Source organism: Gopherus flavomarginatus, chromosome 1 (genome assembly GCF_025201925.1).
Source record: "Gopherus flavomarginatus isolate rGopFla2 chromosome 1, rGopFla2.mat.asm, whole genome shotgun sequence".
NCBI classification, from domain to species: domain Eukaryota; kingdom Metazoa; phylum Chordata; order Testudines; family Testudinidae; genus Gopherus; species Gopherus flavomarginatus.
The window spans coordinates 105,981,949-106,007,480 of NC_066617.1; the positions used below are offsets into that span (position 1 = coordinate 105,981,949).

At 43.0% G+C, this 25,532-nt stretch overlaps 1 protein-coding gene across 6 annotated transcripts in view; it reads right to left on the reverse strand.

The window, feature by feature from the left end:
* TXNRD1 (thioredoxin reductase 1) overlaps nt 1-25,532 on the reverse strand; it is a 58,117-nt gene that overhangs the window by 17,499 nt on the left and 15,086 nt on the right. For 2 of the 6 annotated variants that reach the window (XM_050945664.1, XM_050945684.1), the window contains 9 exons: nt 23,303-23,363; nt 15,950-16,059; nt 12,110-12,232; nt 10,857-10,929; nt 10,618-10,737; nt 9,738-9,880; nt 9,497-9,612; nt 7,108-7,333; nt 3,321-3,413 (listed from right to left, as the gene is read on the reverse strand). In XM_050945664.1, the coding sequence (XP_050801621.1) occupies nt 3,321-3,413; nt 7,108-7,333; nt 9,497-9,612; nt 9,738-9,880; nt 10,618-10,737; nt 10,857-10,929; nt 12,110-12,232; nt 15,950-16,059; nt 23,303-23,363 (1,065 nt within the window). The remainder of the gene's footprint in view (nt 1-3,320; nt 3,414-7,107; nt 7,334-9,496; nt 9,613-9,737; nt 9,881-10,617; nt 10,738-10,856; nt 10,930-12,109; nt 12,233-15,949; nt 16,060-23,302; nt 23,364-25,532) is intronic. The other 4 variants (XM_050945694.1, XM_050945705.1, XM_050945674.1 and 1 more) reach the window with 3 other exon arrangements.

Consider the following 25,532-nt stretch of genomic DNA (forward strand, 5'->3'; position numbering starts at 1 on the left):
CTAAGAGTATGGAAGGGCATTTGCATACTTATCTGTTATTATGCATTGTTATTTGTATTATGGTAGTAGCCAGAGGCCCAATCAGAATCCCACTGTGCAAAGCATTGCACAAGCACAAAGTTAGAGACAATCCCTGCCTCTTCCATGAGCTAATGGTGCCAGCTGATATTTTTAGCATTAAGCCCAGTTAAATATCTTCCCTCAAGAAAACATCTCCAAATGCAGATCAGATCCTCTCTCTCCACTTTCACATCTGTGATACAGAAGTATTATGACACTTTTTAAAAAAAAAATCAAGACATGACTCTGCAACTGTTCTTTAATGAAAGGCTTCCTTAATTAGGGAACTCAAAGGCACTGGCAAATCAGAAGAGACCAAAACGGTCTCTTTTTGTTTTGGCTCTGGAACCCCAAGCAGCTATGTCTAGATATGCCCCCTAAGCAAGATGATTGTCAAAGAGGACTTATCTCTTACCTCCCCACAAGCATTTGCTCAGAATGTTGGCCAGGACGGGTGAAATTCTTCACCTATCCCTCCAACTGGCCACCTCTTTGAGTATGGTAGATTCCCAAAAAAGGGTCCCTCAAGATCTGCAATTTATGGTGAAGGAGTTGCTTAACACATCCAACCACTAAGAACTGTTGAAGACACGTTCAAAAACTCCCTCTCAGCCCTGCTGGGTGACTGAGCACATCAGATATGTAATACTACCAGATGGTTCGGGTGCATTTAGTTCTCCAGCAGAGTAAATGATTACATTCTTAACTGGGCTGACACATCAGCTCATTGGTCCTAAATGGAATGACAGCCCTCAAGAGGGAGAGGTCAAGGTGATATAGTCAGAGGAGGGGTATTGGTGGTGGGATATCAGCAGCTTTCTTTATGAAGAGATGGCTCAGGTTTTAAGACCTGGGGCTTTCCACTAGCGTAAGTCAGAAAAAAGGGGAAGTAAGTAATTAATGTCACACAACACAATTATTATTAAACATTTGTATTATGGTAGTAACCAGAGGTCCCGGTGTGATACACTGAGATACAGAGGCTCTGTGCATACATTGAGGTAGACAAGTCCGTGCCCTCAAGCACTTACAATCAAAGGTCCGGATCTCACAAGGCTTAACTTTATGCACTGTAAGTAGTCTCACTGACTTTGTGTGCATAAGTCTTTTCAGGATCAGGGCCTAAGAAAATGAGTGGCATGCAACGAAGTGAGGGGAAAAGGGCAACGATCAAATATATATAATACACACCCACATACACAAATATACTATTTTAGTTTTGTCATTATATAAATAAGTACATCTTTCCCTAGCTGTCCTTCAGCCTAGCCATTAGGCCAGAGGTCAGCCACCACGGGGAGCGAGGAGGGAGCTCCACCCACCTCCGTTTGTAGAACTGATAAATGAAATTGTTTTTAATTTATTAATGTAACTTCTGTTCACCATCCAAACTACACTTGCCTACACTGTAACTTCTGTTCCATATTGTAATTCAAACCCCATTTTAAAACACTCACTCCATTTTGTAAAAGCTTCCTCCAACCTTCATTTTTGCAAACCCTGCTGTAATCTTATTAGTTTAGTTTAGATGTGTGAATGAGGTATGTATGAATGATGGAATCAACCTCCAGCCCCAGCCTGTCCTGATGAGATAAAGTTCAAATACCAGCGGCTGAAGACCTAGACAACAGCCCTAAACAAAGTAAGAAGCATCCACCCTAAAAAGAAAAGGACAACAGAACAGAAGGAAGATCAAAGCCAGGTTTAAGGCTGAAAGTCACGCCTGAAATTGATGGGTGATCAATCTAAATCCAGAGGCAGCATGACACAGCAAGACCTATAGACTTTGAATCCAAACTAAAAGCCTATAAAAAAGAAGAGGGAGATGAGAGACTCTGGGTAACATTCTGCTGCCAACATGGAAGGACATCAGTGCCTGCCCAACAGAGATCCATCTTGTCCTTGTGCCTGGCTTTCCTGGCCAGTTAGCAGCCACAAGCTACGAACCCACACTACAAAATCAAGCTATGAACTTAAGCTATCTTCAGGACTGGTAACTATGCAGCAGCTGCAGAACATCTGGGGTGTGTGTGTGTGTGTGTGTGTGTGTGTGTGTGTGTGTGTGTGTGTGGAGTGAATAGGTATAATGTGTGTGTATAAGAATTAAGATATTAGTTATTAGTCATAAATCAAATTGTTATCATAATAAATGTGGCATCTTTGTCTTGTCCCCTTTAATAAGATCCTGCCGGTTTTTACTGGTCTAATATAATTGGTATAACACGTTCCTAACCCCAGCACTGGCTGCTGGCTCCACGTCCCACTATCAGCCTGGGGTTCCCGCTGCCAGCCCTACGCCTAGGGCTCCACTCTTGGCCCCGCCCCCAGCTTTGCCCCAGCCTTGGTCCCCTTACTCTTGTCCATATTCTCCCCCACACATACACACACAGCGTTGCGGCCCCACTCCCAGCCCCAGCAGGAGAGGGTGGAAACATGGACAGGAGCAAGGGGGAAGCACGAGGTAAAAAGTTAGGCATTGGGTGATTTCATGTAAGTGTTGTTTCACCAGTTGGTCTTGAGATGGGACCATGTTTATCTATGTCTGTTTTTTTTTTTTTTTTTTTTTTTTTTTTAACAGAGTCCATCTGTTCTATGCTAATATTGCAGTAGCATGCTGCAGCTGTAGTAGAAGTCATTATGTAGCCTCCTTTGCCAGTAGTTTACTGTGGGTAGCTCCTTAGGGTCAAATCCTGCAAGTGGCTTCACACGTGCAGACCCCTGTACTCCCTAAAACCTAATGAGTAAAGTTTTCAAAGCACCTCAGTGGCTCAAGTAGCCCAAGTTCCCTTGAAAGTCAGTGGGACTCATGCTCCTATGCCATTTAAGTGCTTTTGCAAATTTGACTCATCATCTGTTGCAGATATACAGGAAACACATCTTGACATTGAGGCCACGTCTATATTTACCGGGAATCAAAGCTGCTGCAATCAATGCAACAGGAATCCATTTAGTGGGTCTAGTGAAGATCCGCTAAAATAGACCACAGAGCGTTCTCTAGTCGACTCAGGTACTCCACCGGAATGAGAAGAATAAGTTAGTCGATGGGAGAGCGTAGACACCGTGCTAAGTTGACTTAAGCTATGTCAGCTCCAGCTACTTGAATAAGTCAACTTACCGCAGTAGTGTAGACACGGCCTGAATAACAAAAAACACTTCAATCTCCATAAGATCTCTCCAGCAGCACTAACTCTTAATGTTCACTGAAAGGTTTTTCCATGCTCTTCTTTATCAGTGTGAAGGCACCATTATGAATTACTTACAGTGTTGTATTCCCCTTCAATTATTTCTCTGCCGTCTGTGGACTGGGCTATGACTTTCAATTTGCCAGGAGTTCCTTCTTCAATCTGTTCGACCTACAATATTTGAAAATTAAGCTTTACTTTCCAAACGGGAGATATGCAGGAGTAAAATCCTAAGGCTGCAGCTGTTTTCACCCTAGCATAACAGAGTGAAAGACAGAAATTGTGTATCTAATTGCAGCTAGGTCTCCAGACTGAGAATGACCCTATGGACACTTCAAAAGCAAGATATATCACAATCTTTTCCATGGCACTTTTTTTCCTTTGATGAATACACAGGATCTGCTCTCACCAAAGGGAAACTAACCTTTAATCAAACAAAATTAAAGAACAGACTCTGAATCTATTTAGGTTGCGGACACATGCAGTCAGTTCTCTGTAGTGCCACACCTCCTTTTCACTCTGAGCCATGTGAACGAGACTGTGCCTCCTAAAGTACAATCCCTTCCTGTGCTTCCCCAGAGACCATGAGGTTCCATGCTGCTTCTGACCTGAGGCAGTTTATAAAACACAATCTAGCCCTTTCCCATGGTATGAAATTTTTAGGGACAGTTTTACTGCATGATTATCTAGCAACCCAGAATAATAAACTGTAACAACTGTTCTTGTGATTATTTTATATTACAGTATTAAGGCACAGAAAAGGCAATTTTTTCCTAACATTTTCTTAAAATCTTTGCCACTGGATCCATTTTACAGGTTGCATTGAATCAGCACAGTATTATTTAGGGCAATGGTTTTCAAACTTTTTTTTCTGGCGACCCAGTTGGAGAAAAATGTTGGTGCCCGCAACCCAACGGAACTGGGGATCCGCAGTTTGGGGTATAGGAGGGGCTCAGGACTTGGGCAGAGGGTTGGAGTGCGGGGGTGAGTGCGTCAGGATGAGGTTCAGGGTGTGGGGGGGGCTCTGGGCTGGGGCAGGGGGTTGGGGTGTGGGAGGGGGTCAGGGCTCTGGACTGGGGTTTCAGGCTCTAGGGTGGCGCTGGGGATGAGGGGATTGGGGTGCAGGAGGGGGTTCTGGGTTTGGGAGGGGGTTAGGGCGTGGGCTTACCTTGGCAGCTCCCAGTCAGTGGTGCAGCAGGGGTGCTAAGGCAGGCTTCCTGCCTGTCCTGGCACCACAGACTGTGCTGCGCCCTAGAAAGCGGCCAGCAGTAGGTCCAACTCCTAGGTGGAGGCACACAAGCTGCTCTGCATGGCTCTCGCCTGCAGGCACTGCCACCCCCAGCTCCCATTGGCTGGGAACCAGCCAACGAAAGTGCAGAGCTGGTGCTCAAAGCGGGAGCAGCGCACCGAGCCCTTTGGCTCCCCCAGCGAGGAGCCGGACCTGGTGCTGGCCACTTCCAGGGTGCAGTGCGGTGTCAGAACAGGTAGGGACTGGCCTGCCTTAGCCGGGCAGCGCCGCCAATGGGACTTCTAACAGCCCGGTCAGCAGCGCTCACCAGAGCCACCGTGACTCAGTGCATTACATTCCACCACCCAGTACTGGGTTGCGACTCGCAGTTTGAAAACAACTGATTTAGGCTGATGCATCCGCTGTCTCACAACATTCAACACAAGGCTTCATACTAAATGGAATGTACATAACTTCAAACACAGTGCCAAAAAGAAAAACAAGGAAGACGGCTGCTGAAAATCTGCCCAGCCATCTGAGACTTAATGTCAAAGGATATTCCTGAATGGATATGAGTCTTAATCTGGCTCCCACTGAAGTCAATGACAAGGTAGCAGAGACACAGTATGAAACAGTCAAAAATACAAGTAGGGGCTCAATACTGCAGTGTACTGAGCATTTGTGAGGTGCTGAGCATCCTCAGCACCTGCTGACTTCAATGGGAGTGTAGAGTACTGAACACTTTGCAGGAAGGCTCAGCATCTTGTAGGATCAGGTCCAATAAAAACTGCTGCACTAAATATGGAGCAATTAGAAGCTAAACATTCAGCTCTCTTTTTCACATGCATAGGGATTGCTACAGTTTATGCATGAATAAGAACAGAAAATTCCTTGCAATCTCCACTCTAACCTTTTGGGATAAATCTCTTATCCTTTATGAGAATGGGTGAGTTCACACAATAGAAATTGGCAATTCTCCCGCGCCCCTTCCCCCACCCCCGCACACTCGTTTTTTAAGCCTACCTGGTGCGCTAGGAGTGAAAAGAATGGAATGCATTTTTTTTTATTTTTAATCCTTGAACACCTAAAACATTATAATGTATTGGCTTAGCGCCTAATGGAAGTTGTTTCGTAATTCCTCTCTCGTTTTACAATAATTAAACCCTAATGGTTAAGCAAAACGCTGTTGGCACCTGCCCTGGTCTTTGACAGTAACTTTACATAAAGGACAAAAAAGCTCTCTATGTAGTATAATGGGTCCTTTTTATGGCCTTAATTCACCTAAGAATATGCTTAACTTTACCAGGCTTACTCATATGCATAAAGTCAAAGTTCAGCAGGTGCTTACGTGCTTTGCCAAATCGGGACCTTTTTGTTGCCTTATTTTAATCATTATCTTACACTGTAAAGATACAATTGTATTTTTTACAGTTAGGCCCCAGTCCTGCACTGGGATCGCATGCTGTGGATCCCAATGCCCACGCTTAGTTCCGTTAAAACCACAAGTGCAGGAGTCCATGTCTGGGGATCCCCATCCTGCAAACACTACATGTGAGTAAAGATATACACGTGTAATTATTTGCACAACTGGGGACTAAACTACAAGGTGGTTGGTACTTGATTTTTTACACTATTTTCAATAAAATAATCAGATAAACATTCTTTATTTTTATTGCACAGTGAAAAGAATTTTCTTGTCACCTTGCAAATTTAAGACATTATGCTGCAAATACTTACTACCATACTTAGGGTATGTCTACACTACGCTGGATCGGCAGGTAGCGATTGATTTATCGGGGATCGATTTATCGTGTGTAGTGTAGACGTGATAAAATCGATCCCTGATCGCTCTCCCATCAACTGCTGAACTCCAGCTCGGTGAGAGGTGAAAGCAAATTCGACGGGGGAGCAGCAGCCATTGATCCTGCGCCGTGAGGATGTGAAGTAAGTGATTCCAAGTCAATCTAAGATACGTTGACTTCAGCTACACTATTCTCGCAGCTAAAGTTGCGTATCTTAGATCGATCCCCCCGCCACCAGTGTAGACCAGGCCTTAGTAGTTAATATCTAAGGATAGCTCCTTGACTGTACTGGGTAGTAAACATTAGGTACTGCAGTAAGCATTTGGAGGCTCAGAATGTTACAAACTGAAACCGACATTCAGTTTATCCTCATGAAATGTGAATGCTTTTGATGCACTGGTCCCAGTTCTGCAAAAACTTATGCATATGCTTAACTTTGAGTATTGTGAATAGTGCCGCTAACTTCACTGGAACTAGTCATATACTCAAAGTTAAGTATGTGCATTAAATGTTTGCAGAATCAGAACCTTCATTTCAAACAATCTTTTTCACACGAGAGACTAAAGAATCTAATTCTTATAAAGAATTTTAAAACCTCAGGCAATTTAAATAATAAAACTAGATTGCAGTTTTCAATTAGATAAAGTTTATCAAAATCAGTTACAAAGTAATACAAAATTAACCTTACTTATGTTTTAGCGTATCCAATAATATGGATTCAACTTTTTGTTGTCATTCAGATGGATAATTCATGTTTCTTAAAATACTATAATCTGAAAATTGCTTTCATTTATGTTTATGTACCACTTTCAAATGTTCCAATGAAAAGGCTTACTTTAATTGGCACAAACTCTTTAACAAACTTGACTCCATGTTCTTCCATATGTTCCCCAATTTTGTTTGCCATTTCCTGATCAAATCCTCTTAAAAGGATGGATCGCACCATTACAGTTACATCCAAACCAAGACCTGCAAGAAATCCAGCACATTCAAGGGCAACGTAGGAAGCTCCAACCACCAGGGTCTTTCCTGGACAGTAAGGCAGAGAGAAGAGATCGTCACTGAAAAAAATAAAATATATTAAATTAGACTACTTAATACAATCCTTTACAACTGATAGCTATTTTTCTATAGCGGAAATAGGAAATCTTTAGAACTAGGAATACACTAAGCACATAGTTGGAATCTGAGGTCAACACATGGCAGAGAAGTTCTAATTAGGATCATCAAAAATGAATGTGGAATACTCTAATTTGCCTCTCAGTTTGTCCAAGTTACAAAAAAAAAATTATGGATTGTTTACAATAAAGTATAAGCAGCTGCGCAGATCTTAGTGTCTGTTTTTCTTAAATTTGAATCTCATTGCAAATGATGCTGTAATGAGTTAACTGTTCGCAAGGAAGAAGGCTCAGTATGTAGATAAATGTACCATCTGGACTTTTCTGAAGATTTTATTTTAATCAGTGTTGTACAGAATATTCAAAATACAACCAATATGCAAATAAAACAATATAACAAATGTGTACAAACCATAACTAAACGTGGGGATATTAGGTCCACACGTAATTAAGGTTTCCTGCTGCTTCCTGTTAAAAGCCCCTATTTACAGTTATAGATAACTTTGCTAAGCTTTAACTGTTTGGGCTGAAGTTTTCCAATGTGAGTGTCTGCTTCAGGCTGGAATTTTTTAAAAATGTTTCAGCAAATACAGTTCAACTGTTTCCAAGAAGGAAAGTAGGAAAAAATAAAATTTTAATATGGGCAAAACAACTTCTTTCAACTGTTTTGTGGAGAGGCTTAGCTCCACCATGCTTTAGAGCAGCGGTTCTCAACCTATGAATCGGGACCCCCAAGTGAGTCGTGACCCCGTTTTAATGGGGTCACCAGGGTGGCATTAGACTTGCTGAAGCCCGTGGCCAAAGCCCAAGCACAACCACCCCGGGTCAAAGCTAAAGCCCGAGGGCTTCAGCCCTAGGTGGCGGGGCTCTGGTTACATGGAGGTCCCCGGCCTGGGGCAGAAGCCCTTGGGCTTCAGTTTTGGCCCCATCAGGCTTTGGAATTGCCCCTACCCTCACCCTGCCCGCTACAGGCAGTGGGGCTTGGGTGGGCTCAGGATTCAGTCCCTGCTCCTGGGGTCATGTAGTAATTTTTGTTGTCAGAAGGGGGTCACGGCGCAATGAAGTTTGAGAACACCTGCTTTAGAGCAATGGCTTGAAATCTGGCAATGGATGCATCCCACATGCTTAGTAGAGATTTGTTAGAGTTTGGTAGCTAAATTCTCCAAGGATTCCATCTCTAATAAGCATGCTCTAGCCCAGGACTGCTGTGGGATGCATTCACAGGAATTTATTCAAACCTTTTATTTGTTTCACTCACATAGGTTTGCATGACCATAATTTTTGTCTTTGGTTCCATGCTCCAAAGAACCTAAAAGCTAAACTCAGTTGAAACCACTGCATTTCACCTGGATGTGTGTTAAAACCTAGCAAAGCCATAAGTTTTGTATGGCTTTCACAGAGTTATAAATCAGTTTGCATTTACCCATAAGATTCATGAAATTTTATGAACTTCTTTGGGAACCTGGATTAAGTTTCATGGTTGTAACAAGACAAGAAGACAGGCAAATTTCATGTGGTTTCACAACAAAAACTCTAGTATTTCTTGGGTCAACAGTACTTCAGCTCGCTGCATGTGTTTATACAGAATGCTGACTTGTAGAAGTGGAAATGCTTTCAGACTCAGGATTTCCTCAGCACTTGTGCAGAGAGACTCTCTCAAAGAATACAGTGCTCCTCAACTTGAACAAACCACTACAGCTGCACTGAACCGGGCGCAGACGAATAGAGAGGCAATGAGTGCGATGGGGATGGGGATGGAGATAGGCCTGATGAATTAATGCAAATTATGGGCATTCTGGCATTCTCATTTATGGCAGCCTCAATTACTGCTGCTGTCAGCCAGGAGTAGTACTACCAAAGGATCGCATGAAACATGTCTCATAGCTAAGTGCTCACAGACTCGTGATGTATGCTAAGTCTGGTGTTCTTGCTGGTCCATTATTCTGCCATGGCCATTCTCCTCTGCTTGTGTTACTTTACAGGGCCATGAGTAATGATGTACCATGCTCAGCACCCCTACTCTCTTACAACCTGCAACACTCATACCATAGGAGACCATTTTAAAATAGGCATAGTGGAACATTCTGCACTCCTGCCCCTTATTACCTGGTAATGCAGTATTCCTTGTCTCCAGGGACACCCAGGTAGCGCGGCCTTTCACCAGTGGCAATCAGAAATTTCTCCGCTGTGTAAAATTTCTCTTTTCCTTTGTTATTTGTTGCCTATATGCAAAGCAACAAGACATAGTTTGTATTTCACTCTTACCAACAAGAAGATTGTGTGTCAGAAAACCATCATTGTCCAAAAATAGTAAAGAAGGGATAGAGGACACATTGCTATTCGGTACCTTAATTGTGTGCGGCCCAACAAATTCTCCAAAAGCATTCTCATATGTGACCTTCTTCTCTCTCAAAGACACCCTGTAGCCCCAATTGAGAGAGCCAATGTAATTCTGAACAGCTTCTGTCATTGTCTCCCAGCTGTGTTTGACTACTGAAGAAACAAAAAGATGTCCAGCTTTTAACCTGTCTATCCCTCATTTTCCCCAGCCTTCCAACGGGACACTCACATAACAGTAGTCACCACTGTGTTACTCCTGTTTCCCCCTGGTGTACCCCGTGAAATCTAATGAGTTACACCAGCAAAAAGTTGGAATAAGGTAGTGGTGAGTCTGACCTACAGTGCTTACCACATGGCTGCAACAACAGCGGCAGGCAAGCGTTTTGCTATCAGTGGGCTCTGACCAAGCCATTCAACATCTTCCCTTTCCTATTTTTTTTAACCCTTAAAGCTTGTAGCTTTATCTCAGTATCAATATTATTCTGTTGACAACTATTGTGAGCAGGTGTCTGTTAAAACATGATGTGGTTACATCTGCTTGAGAATTGCCTCTGCATATTCCCACTTACGGGAACATGCCTGCATCAAATCCAGACCCACATATATGGAAACATAGGGTTCACTATATTAAAGTTGGAAGGAATCAATGGGCTACAAAACTTCACACTACACCACTGAGGATCTGATGCTGAGCACTCCAGTCCTGATCCTGCAATGTATTTAAGCATGCGTGTCGTCCCACTGAACTCAGTGGTACCACTCATGTTCTTAAAGCTGGCACAATCTGAACTGTTTTGCAGCAGAGGTTCTGGATTGCTTGCAGGATAGAGTTTTGAATGAGGTACATGAAAATTAAAAGGTATTTTTTTTTTAAAAAACGTCCATACCCTTCTCCTCAAACTGCCATCCAAACTTGCGTGAATCTTGTAAGGCTTGTCCTAGCAAAGCTGCCTGATGCATCAGTTTTTTAGGTATACAACCCACATTTACACACGTCCCTCCAAGACCTAAGAGAGAAATAGAATATGTTTTATGCATGAATGTGCTCTGTCCTAAAAGAGAATCCAAGTTTTTTAACAAGAAATGTCCCTTTATAACAACATGATTGTAGTCAGCAGAAATTTACCCCATCTAGTTCCCTGAGGAGTAGGAGTAACGTAGTCCAGCACCATCACTTTCTTGCCATACTTGGCAGCCTCCTGGAGAACAAATTAAACAACATGAATATCTAAATATTAGAATTTATATTCATACTACATGATAGCATCATACACTGCTGTAAATCGTCATTTTTAATTATGTAGTAACAATTGAGTTGCAAAGGCATGGCCAGGTGGTCATTAATCTTTAGGATTAATCTGCATGTTCAAGACGGAACAGAGGGGGAAAAAACAGGCATATAGATTTCTACAAGTGATGCAGTTTCATTTGGTCGGTTGAAGGCACTGCTAAAGAACTGATGCTCCCCACTTCAGCCAGTCATATTGCTTAAACAATTTCTCAACATTCCATTTGTTTTAAAATCCTTCTAACAACATTTTTTATCTGGTTCTCCCTTTAAAAATATATGTTTCTACTGCATTTATCTGACATGTCCTATAACAGCATAAAGGCTGCTGGCACCAAATTCTGCCCTCAGTTACATCTCGGCACATCTTCTGCACTTCAGTGTGGTTGTGCTGGTATACACGAATACAGAATTTAGCCCATGATCTGTAGATGTCAAGAGTGGCATTTGTTTTTCAAACTAGTAAACCTGATATCATGAATGACCACAACTGGTTCATGCGTTATCAATTGTATTCTATCAAATGAGGGGCTTGCAGCTAGTTAAGCAAAACTCCCACTGGCTCTGGTGAGACCAGGATTTCATTTTATGAAACTATGAAGTTATACAACTTCTTCCATTAAAAATAAAATGATTGATCCAAAAATGGAAAAAAAAAGTGTGCGCGCACACACGTCTATGTACACACACATAGAGAAAGATTCCCAGGTAGATATTAATCTCAGACAAAAATAAAAAAAACTTTATAAAAATTTCAGGATAGTTTTTAAAATACTCTCAGCAAATTTAATCCAAATGCTAAGAAAACCTTCGAGATATTTTCCCAGTGTTTTCTAACATCTCCTGAAGAGGAAAAAAAGGTCAAGTTTTATTTTATATTCACTTGGTTACATTTTCATACTTTTCATCTTCAGACAACTGTCTCTTTAAATGAGGATACCATCCCCCTGGGACTAGCACCGGAAGATCCACAAAAGAACAAGAATTAATTTGATGCCTCTACAATATTAGAGATATTCAGATCTGAAACGTTCAGGATGTATTCTGCTCAATTATCAATGGCTCATAAATTTGCGTTTTGTCACTCATACCTTGGAAGCAGCCAGACCTCCAGAACCCCCTCCAATGACAATGAGATCGTAGTCATAGGAATCCTGCATGTGATCATGTCCCTTTGTTTCAAGTAGTTTTTGAATCTTTCCTTCCTTATGTGCCTGAAAGAAGAAAATAAAGAGACAAATCTATTCAAAGAAAAGCATTATCCATAGCTCTCAAATCTGAATCAATGACAAAATGAATACTTCCATTGGGAACATGTGCTGGGGGAGGGAGAAATGGGTATTTTTTTGATTTTGCAAACACTACTCCCAGTGAGCTTCTTAGGGTTGTATCTTTGTAATCCATACTCCAATAGCTCAGCTTCCTGCATAGACACAAAAATATGAACCTGCTGCTTTTGTGCAGGTTTGGACTGAACAGTTCAATGTACTGCATTAAATCAGTCCTAGTCCCTGTTCATATTATATAATATGCTGACACAGAATGAATTCAACCAGCCTATAATTTGTTGGGTTTTTAAAAATAATTATTCCCCCTCCCACTGCCATCCTTTTCTAGAGTTGTTTTTTCCACAGCATGTCTGAGCAGGAAAATTCAGCAATGCCATATTCCCTGAAAACATCCCCTAAAGTTTTTAAACAAACTTCAGTTACCAGTCTACCAACTTCATAAACTAGTCTGTCTCTTAGAAAAGAAAACTATACTTAATGTTTTTTGCATGTGGCTTTTCCTGAGGTTTGACATAATAGTTTTAGCTTTCATTCCAGAATCATGGGACCAAGTGCAAGAAAGTCAAATGAAGTCAATGGAGTTGCACCAGAGATGAATTTGCCTCTGCTCTTTTTGTGTGGATTAGCTGTTGTTATTCTGCTCTAAGAGTCATGCATTTGGACAGTTGTAGTCTACAAACCACATTCCATTAATCTTCATATCCCTCTGTCCAAAATCAACCATTGTGTTAAGTTTGTGGGGCCCTACTTCAATGGGATTTAGACTAAGGGCTTGGCTACACTCGAAACTCCAAAGTGTTGCCATGGGAGCGCTCTCGTGGCAGCGCTTTGAAGTGCAAGTGTGGTCACAGGGCCAGCGCTGGAAGAGAGCTCTCCCAGAGCTGCAGGTACTCCACCTCCCCGTGGGGATTAGCTCCCAGCACTGGGGCACTGTTTACACTGGCACTTTGCAGCGTTGTAACTTCCTGCGCTCAGGGATGTGTTTTTTCACACCCCTGAGCGAGAAAGTTGCAGCGCTGTAAAGTGCCAGCGTAGCCAAGGCCTAAGTAAAAAAATGAAGGATTTTCCCCACAAGGCCTGATACTTGATGTTACAGGAAAAACTTCCATTGACCCCAATGGCACAAGATAAGACCTCTAGTGAGCAACGACCAGGTCCTCAGCTGGTGTCCATGGGCATAGCTCCAAATTACTTTCCATACAAAATAAACATCCCCGTATGTTAAAGGGACACAGCCACCTTTGAAACCACACAGCTTTCTGAGAGCTTGTTAGAGCTGGAAGGAAATTTTTCATCAAAACTTTTTTTGACAGAATTTTTGTCGAAACAAAGCATTCAGAAAAATGTGTTATTTCAACAGACATTCCCACAGGAAAAACAAGCCTGAAACTAAAAAAAAATTATTTCAGAAAATTTGCATCGTGTAATTGTGAAACTTCATTTCAGAATGTGGCGCTCCACAGAACAGGTAACACAGCCAGGCTGGGGCTGAATTACCTTCTCCAGATAAATTCTGCAAGGCCAGAGGGGGAATGACAGGCACCCTCCTACCCCATTTTATACTTCCGCATGGACCCCAGACTGAGCAGAGAAGCCTCTGCAGTGTCCAGAACAGGGGGAAGTGCATGAATCCCTCTTCAGCACAACGGGACTGAGAGCCATGCATGGATCAGGGTGGGGTGGAGAGAAAGGAGAAGACATAGCTCACTGTCTGTTAGTGCCTTCTTTTGTTGTTCTGTTTCTTTCAGACAGCAAGGAGAGAAAATCATTGAAAAACAAAGAAGAAAAACAGGAAAATGTGATGGCAAAACCCCCAAAATTGGCAGAGGGATTCAGGGAACAAGAATAGCACTTGAAAATACCTTTAACTCACTTCATTAAACTGACTACATTTCAAGACCCTCTTCAAGCATCTATCTATTATAATTACATGCCAAGCACATTTTTGTTGATTTAGCTGTTTGCACTGCATTGCGAGGTTATTATCCCCGTGGATCAAGATGTGGAAGTACACAAAGAGAACAAATGCATCAGATAAACATATTAAGAAAATACTAGTTCATAGAACAAAATCAGGAAGTAAAGAATAAATAGATCAGGCAATACTCCATCCATCTCCCTGCCCCCCCCCCAAAACTCCACACTAAGCAAATAACATCTCAATAAATTATGGTGCTGCCATTTATAATCACAAATCACACATATGATAAATTAGCACAAATCATCCTTATGCCCTAAGCCTCATAGAAATCACTACAAATTTCTCTCTATTTGGAGTTTCATTCAATGAGTATATCATATCTTCCAAAGAGTTAATATTCTACCATATACGATATATTGTGACTCTCACACCGAACAGACATTATGTGTAGTGCATCTACATTAGGAGTTTTTGCCAGTACAGCTCTTTAAGTCCCAGATCACATCTCATCCACACTCCTGACCAACATAGCTATGCTGGTAAAAGTCAGTAGCGTAGACTTGGCTGTAGAAAGCTAAATCAGAAGCATTAGATAATCACCGACTGCTTTTTAAAAATGGAAACAAAACCCTGAAAGCATCAGAGTCATCAGTAGCTGGGAACATGTGACCACACATACACAAAACCCACAGAAAAAAAGAATATTGCATCTAAAACTTTGGATTCATTTCCCCTTTGGTAACATGGCCTTTGCCTAATGGCTGGGTTCAAGTTCTATTTCTGTTAGAACAGCTTAGGCTACGTCTAAACTACCCGCCATATCGGCGGGTTAAAATCGATTGCTCGGGGATTGATATATTGCGTCTCATCTAGAGGCGATATATCGATCCCCGAGCGCGCTTATATCGATTCCGTAACTCCTCCAACCCCAACGGAGTTGCGGAATCGACAGGGGGAGCCGTGGACATCGATCCCGCGTGGTGAGGACGGGTGAGTAATCCGATCTTAGATATTCGACTTCAGCTACGTTATTCACGTATCTAAGATCAATTTCACCCCATAGTGTAGACCAGCCCTTAGGAAGGAAGCATTTATTGTACTCTGTGAAACACTGTTTCACACCGTTCAAGTTTACAGAAATAAGTTGAAAAGGAAAGTGTGCTGTTTCTCTCCACCTCTCTTCCTCCCCAAAACACATCCTTTTGTTTGCCTGATGGCGACAGCCCTGTCTGAGGCCAGACAGCCTTCACAAAATAGCTACCAGATAACCATCAAACATAATTAGTGAGAAAAGCATCCTTGATGAAGCACACATCATAAGACGAGACTATAACACCTACTTCTAGTGTATCTGGAGAGGAGACGATACTTTGTAAGTCATGCTTTGAAATTTTTTTAAAAAGAATGTTTCATTTTGCATCACATAAGTTATGAAACTGTTTAGAGTCTTTACTACATCAGTAGTTCTCAACTTTTTCCATATCAAGATCTTTCTGCTCTCCCCCTTCACAGCCTCCCTTCAGAGCTCTGCTCCGATTTAGCTGGGATCTTGCCAGGACCTGTTTTCCATTCAGTAATATGGGAAAAGGGTGATTGTGACTCGAGGCTGAAATAACCCCCCGAACTACACACTGTTAAAAAGGAAGGCTGCATCTGTACTGATTCTTACCTTCAAATCTAAAAAGTTTAAAAGATCTGTCATATTGGGTTTTTTTCCCTACCTTTAAAGTTTTGTCATAATCTCCTATTTGCTTCTGCTGCACAAATACAATTGGTACTGAAGTTTCCATGGTTAGTTCATATAGTACGTCTTGCAGCTTCTGCCCATCCTCTGTGAAATAAAGTACAAAAGAATACAGAGTCTAAAGTCTTCCTTTATGAAGGCTACACTGTGAAGTGAACTCACAAGGGGGTGTGGCTTTCTGTTTCTCAAGAACGATCACTCATTTCCCCATGTGAATGGGATTACACTTCAATGCAAGCCTATTCTCTAAGGCAATGATGAGTCACATGCAAAGTTAGAATGACTTGCAATATTTTAGTCTGCTGAAATCCAATAAACTGATTGGCTAGGATTCCTGCCAGTTCTACAATACATTTAGGAAAAAACAGGGAAATTAGATTTTCTGTGGTTAAATTTTTAAGTTTTAAAGAAAACGACTACCAATATTTTTCTCTCTCAGCTCTCCAGAAAAAAAAACCCTCATTTTCCATTAGTTTTTCATGCTAATATCTTATGAAAATGTAGTTAAAGTTTGGGATGGTTCTCTTTTGGTTAGTTTCTTCAAAACTCTTCCTTCAGTTGCATCAGTTAATATGACTAGGATTACCATATTTCAAGTTTCCAAATACAGGACACTGCCAAGGAGGGGACGTGGAGAGTTAGAGGGTAGGTTAAGTTGGGGGTGCTGGAGGGGCATTTAGGGGGTGGGGGTGTCCTGGGAGGGGTATTTGGGAGTGCTGGAGGAGGTACCTGGGCAGTGCTGGAGGGAGTACCTATGGCCTCACACTCAAGGTGGGGGTTAACGTCGTACTCCTTGTCAAAGTGGCAGGGCAGCTGGTGCAGGACCGGGACACAGCACCAGCACATCAGTCAACATCTGTGGGCTTCTCCCCATCCCAGGGCAGGGAGCCTTGGCCTGGCCCTGTCACTCTCCCGGCCAGGGTCTAAGGCCCCGCAGTGCAACAAGCAGCACGGCTGAGAGGCACTTGGCAGCTCCATTTACCTGGCAGGCCAGGGAGGGGTGGGCTGGGTGGGATCCGGCAGCTGCGATTGGGGCATGGAGACTGCTCTTTCTGAGCTGCAGCATCTGCTCCGCTAGCCCCGACATTTCCTCTTATTTGAAAAATCCACCCAAATGGAGAGCAGACACCAAAAAGAGAGGTCATGCCTGGGAAAACCCAGATGTATGATAACCCTAAATATGACAAAAGCAGCAAAGAATCCTGTGGGCACCTGCATGGCCCCACAATATGCCAATATTTTTATGGCCAACCTGGAACAACCCTTCCTCAGCTCTCATCCACTCATGCCCCTTCTCTACCTACGCTACATTGATGACATCTTCATCATCTGGACCCATGGGAAGGAGACTCTGGAAAAAATTCCACCATGATTTCAACACCTCCCACCCCACCATCTAGCTCAGCCTGGACCAATCTACACGGGAGGTCCACTTCCTAGACACCACGGTGCAAATAATTGATGGTCACATTAACACCACCCTATACTGAAAACCTACCTACCGCTATGCCTACCTTCATGCCTCCAGCTTCCATCCCGGGCACATCACATGATCCATTGTCTACAGCCAAGCACTGAGGTACAACCACATCTGCTCTAACCTCTCAGACAGAGACGAATACCTACAAAATCTCCACCAAGCATTCTCAAAACTACAATACCCGCACGAGGAAATAAGGAAACATATCAACAGAGCCAGACGTGTACCCAGAAGCCTCCTACTGCAAGACAAACCCAAGAAAGAAACCAACAGGACTCCACTGGCCATCACATACAGTCCCCAGCTAAAACCCCTCCAACGCATCATCAGGGATCTACAACTCATCCTGGACAATGATCCCACACTTTCACAGGCCTTGGATGGCAGGCCAGTCCTCGCCCACAGACAACCTGCCAACCTGAAACATATTCTCACCAGTAACTGCACACTGCACCATAGTAACTCTAGCTCAGGAACCAATCCATGCAACAAACCTCGATGCCAACTCTGCCCACATATTTACACCAGCGACACCATCACAGGACCTAACCAGATCAGCCACACCATCACCGGTTCATTCACCTGCACGTCCACCAACGTAATACACGCCATCATATGCCAGCAATGCCCCTCTGCTATGTACATCGGCCAAACTGGACAGTCTCTACGGAAAAGGATAAATGGACACAAATCAGATATTAGGAATGGCAATATACAAAAACCTGTAGGAGAACACTTCAACCTCCCTGGCCACACAATAGCAGATCTTAAGGTGGCCATCCTGCAGCAAAAAAACTTCAGGACCAGACTTCAAAGAGAAACTGCTGAGCTTCAGTTCATCTGCAAATTTGACATCATCAGCTCAGAATTAAACAAAGACTGTGAATGGCTTGCCAACTACAGAACCAATTTCTCCTCCCTTGGTTTTCACAACTCAACTGCTAGAACAGGGCCTCATCCTCCCTGACTGACCTAACCTCATTATCTCTAGCTTGCTTGTATATATATACACCTGCCCCTGGGAATTTCCACTACATGCATCTGACAAAATGGGTATTCACCCACGAAAGCTCATGCTCCAAAACGTCTGTTAGTCTATAAGGTGCCACAGGATTCTTTGCTGCTTTACAGATCCAGACTAAAACAGCTACCCCTCTGATACTAAAAATGACAGAAATTTTTGACTTCATAGAACTCAAATGCCAAAATCATTTCACAAATAACGTGCTATGTGTAATCTTAGAATGTCCAACTAAAGACAAAGATAATGTGACTGATTGAAAGCCAATTCTGTGGAGTACTTTTTCAGAAGGCTCGGTGAGATCTGCACCTCCTTCTTGGACATCAAAGTGAAAAAAACCCTACCCACTTATGTTCATAGAAAAGATCTGTATAACAAATTAGCAGAAACAACTAACATTCTCCAATCCTGTTGATGGGAGTGCTGATCTAGCACAGCACTGAATGCAGAGGAGAGGCAAGGTCTGCACACGACAGGTTCTATGACTAGCTCTGCTCCTGAATCTCCATGTAACTTTGGTCAAGTCATGTATGGTTTGATTTTCAGTAAGTTGGTCAGCACATACTTGTGTGAATTTAGCTGTGTGCATAATTCTCCTGCTTACTACAAGATGTACAATGCAAATTCTGGTTTGCACATGGCTAGACACACACCTGTCCTGGATGTGTGCATACATATCTGGTTGTGAACGCACAAAAGAGAAATGCAATTGTGCACTCATATGCAGACAGACCAACTTACTGAAAATTAGCAATTAACTTCACTATTTCCATTTCCTACTCCATAACTTAGGGATAATACTCATCCAAGGCATTGACTTTCTAATTTCCCAAGAGGGCTCAACACCCCAAGCCGTGCCCCCACTACAACTCTTCCCCAAGGCCCCACCCCATCTCTTCCTGCCCCTGCCTCACCTCTTCCTGCCCCAACCCTGCCCCCCCACTCCGCCCCTCCCCAGCACTTCCTGCATGCTGCTGAACAGCTGACCCACAGCAGGGGGGAGGCACGGGGGGGAGGGGAAGGAGCTGATTGGGGGGCCACTGGTGGATGTTGAGCACCCACTGTTTTTTTCCCCCATGAATGCTCCAGCCCCGGAGCACCCCTGGAGTCAGCACCTATGATGCTCACCTACTTCACAAGGCTATTGTGAAAAATGATTAACTAATGGCTGTCAAGTGCTCTGAAAATACATATCATTATGTAAGCACTAGGTATTGTTATTAATTATGTTAAAGTCTTAACATTTTATTCTGGGAAAACATTATGTAGGAACCAACTGTAACAGGAAAGTCTGCCACTTTAAGGGGCAGCCTGGTTTGAGGCAGAGCCCCTCTACGAAAAGGTGTTTGGGCCTGGTGGAGGCAATTATCAGAAGCACATGGGAAGGAAAAAGTCAAGTGGTTGCCTGATGAGCACCCGACTCCTATAAAGGCTGAAAGAGCTCTACTGAGAGAGAGCGCTCCAAGCAGCAGGTTGGCTCCTGTGGCAGGGGGACTCCCAGGAAGACAGTCTATAGCAAGGGTGACCAAATTGTGGCTCACGAGCCACATGAGGCTCTTTTACAATTAAAGTGTGGCTCTTGGAGGCCCCCATTCCCCTCCCCCATTCTCCACGTACCAGACTTAGGGATGGGCAGAGCTCGGGACCTCTGCCTTACAGCAGAGTGGTGGGGTAGGGGCTTCTGTCCAGCGGGGTTTCAGCCCCAGAGGGAGCACCTGCCAGGGCTTCGGCAAGAGCAGAGCTGAAGTCTTGTGCCCGGCAGGTGCATTCAGCAGGGCAGAAGCCCCAGGCCCTGGCAGCTGTGCCGTAGCTTTTGAACTTCTGAAGATTGTTGTACGCGGCTCAAAGGGTCAGTAACTTTGGCCACTTCTGGTCCATAGGAAGACTAGGGAAGAGTTGCCTGGCAGGGGTGGTGGAAAAAGTTGTATAGTGGGGGTGTTGAGACACACTGAACCAAACTGTAAACCCTGATGGAAACCACTTCAGGACAGAATGTGAGGCAGCACTCCCAGCACCTATGTTGCCAGGTGCAGAGAGGCTCCGGCAAGAAAGCCCTCGGGTTGAGGGAAGGGTGGCTGCTGGATTTATGTTGAACTGTTTGATTTGGGGGTTTGCTAAAGATTGTCAGTGCAACCAATAAACGGTACCATGAGGAAAGGGACTGAACAGACTCAGAGTGTCGTGTTTCATCCTTCCTGAGTGGAGGGGACAGGATAGCAGCCTACACCAATACATCCTGAGAAATACTGGGACACAGTTTTTGAATACCTCCCAGGATTTGTACTGAGGTAGAACATTCCCCCGGCCAAAAAAAAAAAAAAAATCCTACGAAAAGCCAGAGTTCTGTGATCATTAAACAAATGAACCTTATGTTGTATTCCTATAACAAGTTTAAACAGCTTCAAGAAAGTTAATGTAAAACTATACTCTGAAATTAGATAAAAATATGTTGGTTGGACAAGGCAAATTGTATACAAATAGCTCTAGTCACCCCAAGTATCTACCAGGGGAACTTGGTCATAAATTCATAGTTTCTCGGCCACTCCCTTGTTGCACTGGGCAAACTTCCAGAGATGAATGACAAAGCAAAGAAGCACTTTTCATATCCTGTGTTTGTTCTGGCAAACACTCAGCATAAACTCTCCCATTAATGGTAATTACAATAATGCAGAGAGTTGGTGAATCAATATTTTCCCTCAGATAAATTAGCATATTCCTCAGGGCAACATCCACAAGCAGGTCCTGGATCTCACATCTTGCACATTTGGATCCTTCTCTGAGATAGAGGGCATTTAGGGCCACTCTCATAGCTGGTGTAAATCAGCATAGCTCTAATGAAATTATGACTTCAGTGAAGCTATGCTAACTTACACCAGGTGAATATATGGCCCACAACATTAGGAAAACCCATAAAAAGCTGGCTAGGCCATGATATTGGACTACATCTGGCACACTGTAACATTAAAGAAAATATGAAACCCCCTGTCATTAAATATATGTAAATGTTAACAGCACTATGAGCTGGATCATGTCTTAAAGGCACAACCCTGCTCTGAATGGGTAAGGAGGGACTATGCTGCAATGGTAGCCCAGGACGAATTCTTCCTGGGGTTATCAAAGAGTGCACGCTGCAGCTCTGCCACCCTTGAAATGGATGCAGTGTGTGCTCTCCTCACGTCTGGCCTCACCTGCTGGCCCACACAGAGACTCTACTGCCCTGTGCCTGCCCCCTTTGTGGAGGAAAGCACTCCTGTGGTAGCTCAGTGGAGCAGGATGAGGGGTGAAAAGCACAAGGAGCTTTTACCCCAGCCCTTGTGCCCCCTGCACAGGGGGCATTAACAATCTGATAATATAAACAAAACCAAGAAACTCTTTACAGTATTAAAAAGCCAAACAAAATTCAATATTAAGTTCAAGAGTAAAAGGGAGTAATACAGGCAGGGCCTGATTCTTACATTAAAAAGAGCAGTAGGTGTAAACTCTCAAAGTACTCGCCATGCAGATCTAAGAAATGCACTTCAAGGTAAAGGTCTTTTTGATTTAAGTAAGAATTTCCTCTCCATGTCACAAAGCAGAAACTTTCTGCTCATTTGCATTGGCATGAATCAGCAAGAGAACCTTTACACAAGAAAGAATTTGATTGAAAATTTAGCTGTCATTACTACTCTAACAATCTGGAAGATACAACTTAAAACAAATGCCTCATTTTAACAATGATGTGCCAGTTGCTTTACTCCTAACATCTAGAACCTTAGATTTGCTTAGAATCCAAAAGACTCAGTGGGCCAAATTCAAAGCTCACGTGCATAAGCTACACTTGATGAGTGGGTGTAAATCATAAGACTAGATCATTGCTCCAACAACTGCTGTTTGTGCTCTTGCAGAGGGCAGCTATGTTGGCTTTATGCCAGTGGCTTCTGCCACCCCTCAGCCCTATTGCAGGAGACATGTCAGAGCTGACTTGGGCGACGCTGCACTGATCCCTGGTCAAAGGACCATTGTAGCCTAAACTACCATAAATTAGAGCAGCCTTGTGGATAGTCTAACTTGTGTCAGGGGATGACTGCTAAAACTAGGGGAAGCACGAAGGTGGTTTAGAGCCACATCTGCCTCCACAATCATTGGCTGTGCCAAAGTGAGCAAGTTGGTCAGTCAAAGATAATCTAAATGGGTGTAATGTACACACAAGGGACTTTATACGCCTCTCACTGACATCAGTGCAAGTCAGAAATAACCCATTGAAGTCAGAGGAATTGCGTTACTGTAATATTGTAAGTGAGATCAGAAGCTAGCCCTGTAGGTATGGATGAAGGTACTTGTTACATGAACTTACAGTCTCATCTCTCAGTTTAGTTACTTGTGTTTAATGTGTTTGAGAAGCACTGTGAATATAAAAGCAATTGCACTACAATCTCACCTTCTCTCATAGAGGCTAAAACATTAAATGAAAAGCAGTATAGGATGAAGGAAGCAACGCTGTCATTTTCAGACACCATCATGTAAATCCCAGCCACAGCTATAGCAGAATGAAACACACAACAGCAGTGAATCCCATTTGGTACTGTAGTTTTAACATGTCAGGCAGTTGTTCTGAGGAGGCAGGTGAGGAAAGGTTTCACCTGTTTTACAAGAACATCTATGCTCTCCATGAGGAAGAGATACAAAAAAAAGTTTGTCTTCAGACTACAGGGAAGAACAGCAATCTCATTGTTTGCAGATACAGCCAACGAGGAAGTAGTCACAGGAAATATTAAGAAAGACTGTGGTGCTTGCTGACTTTCAGTATATTTATTTGCATACAAGAAACTCAACGGCAAAAACAGCCTCACCTGTCTGGTCAAGTTCAAGCGAACAGTAGGGAACGCTCATGGATTTGAACAGCTCCTTCACCTGCATAAAGCACAGTGTATAAATACTGACATTAATACAAAGCATTGGACACGAAAATTTTCCTTCTTCCCTCTGCTAGGCCACTCATTTATCCTCTTATGTGCTAGCTACATCTAGCCCATAAGAATCCTCCCACTGAGAGGCAATGTAGATGAATAGTTAGAGAAGAAACTCACAGGTCATAGGTTCTCTTCCTGGCTCTGCCACTGCCTCATTAAGTCCTTGCGCAAGTCACTTAGCCAGTCTCTGGGACATACTGGGCCTTACTCTCAATGCTGAGCAGTTACTGTCTTGCACAAGAAATTCCACTGAGTTCTCTTACAGGCTACATGCCAGTGATATAAGTTGGAGCAGTTCCAAGGCCGCTCTAACTCGTCCAGAGGCTGAGAACAGTGTAAACTGGCCCACAGGATCAGGGAGCTGGAATTGGCTATCCAATGCCCTTCCTCCATTACACTCCCCTCCCTAAGCCAACAAGAACTCAGATGCAGGGTCAAATCTAGCCTTGAGTTTTCATTATAAATTTAATATTGACAAGCCCTCTAAAATCCACTAAAAAGGAGTCATGTTAGCCTCATAACTGGTAAGTGAGGAGTGAGTTAGATTGTTCTGCCAAATTAGAAGTTAGTCGGGCAAGGTATTCATTAATTCTGACTTGTTAAAAATAGAGGTGAACACCAAAGTTCAAAATGTCTTATTTTTTCCTCCATTTTTGCCACTCTGTCCTTATAATCAATGACCTGAGAAAATCAGACACTCATAATATCTTATCTATCCATTATAAGTTTCATTTTACTATTGACCACAAGTACTAGAATGATAGAATCTTACTTGTGCTGTGGCTGTTCTGCTCTGTGGCTTTTAAAGTCTTAGGGCCCAATCTTGCTTCCATCCAAAGTTAAGCTTGATTTGGGTAAGAGCAAGATGTTGGATGACTTGTGCTAGAATTCAGTTTAAAATACTGTACATTAACAGTAGGGCTTCTGGTTTTCAGTTTTACACTGATAACACCAATAAAACACTAGTGACAAAAAAAATGAAATCAGTGCCTATTCAATAAACACTAGGAAAACTCTAGAAATGGTTACTTGTATCTAAGGGCTTGTCTACATGGACCAGTAATGCAAACTACGGCGGTGATTTCTAATGCACTTTAACGAAGTGTTTTTCAAAGTTCAGGTCATGACCCACAACTGTGTTGCGGCATGTAAGGCACTGGGTTGCCTTGCTCAGCACACTGGGACCTAGCAACTCTGGTCAGCAATCCCAGCCCATTGCCCTGACCCCCTCCTGCACCTTAACCCCTGGCCCCAGCCCTGAGCCCCCCCAAATCCCTCAGCCCCAGCCCATAGCCCTGACCCTCTCCTGCACCCCAACCCCCTTCCCCAGCCCAGAGCTCCCTCCCATACCCTGAACCTCTCATTCCTAGCCCCACCCTGCAACCCTCACCCCAACCCTCTGCCCCAGCCCTGAGCCCCTCTCTCATCCTAAACCCCTCATCCCCAGCTCTGCTAGGTCATGGGCACCAACAATTTTCTTCAACTGGGTCCCCAGAAAAAACGTTTGAAAACCACTGTTCTAACGTGTTGTGCATTAATTTGTCCATGTAAACCCTTAGATTCCATAGTGTGCATTAATGCAGTGCTGTTTGAAAAAGTACTACATTAACGTGCGCTAGGGAACATTAACAAATAATCTCTTCATACAAAGAGAAAGCCCCTTAGTGCCCTGATTTCAGACATCTACATAAAATTGCTAAATTAAAAATAATGAATCAAAAATTGCTAAAAATAAATCCTGAAAAACAGAAGCCCTAATTAACAGGAACAACGAGGCTGTTCTCTAAGATAGATCCCTCTGCTAATGTGGGCCTGTACTTGAGACTCTAATGCATAAAATCTTATTCCAATTGCCCATCATTTTTAAAACTGATTTATTAACTTGAAATAAAAACTTCTGTTCCCCTTTGAGAAAACCTAAATTCTTTTTTAATTACATCCATTAGAGTAAAAATATACAATTAATGTGTAGAGGCATATGCAGGTAGTTAAATAATAAGTGGGAAATATCTTTATGTAGATGGGAATTTCCTTCTGGGAACTTCTTAACCTGCATAAGAGTTAAACAATTTATCCATAACAGAAAGAAAAAATGGTCATCTTTTAACAG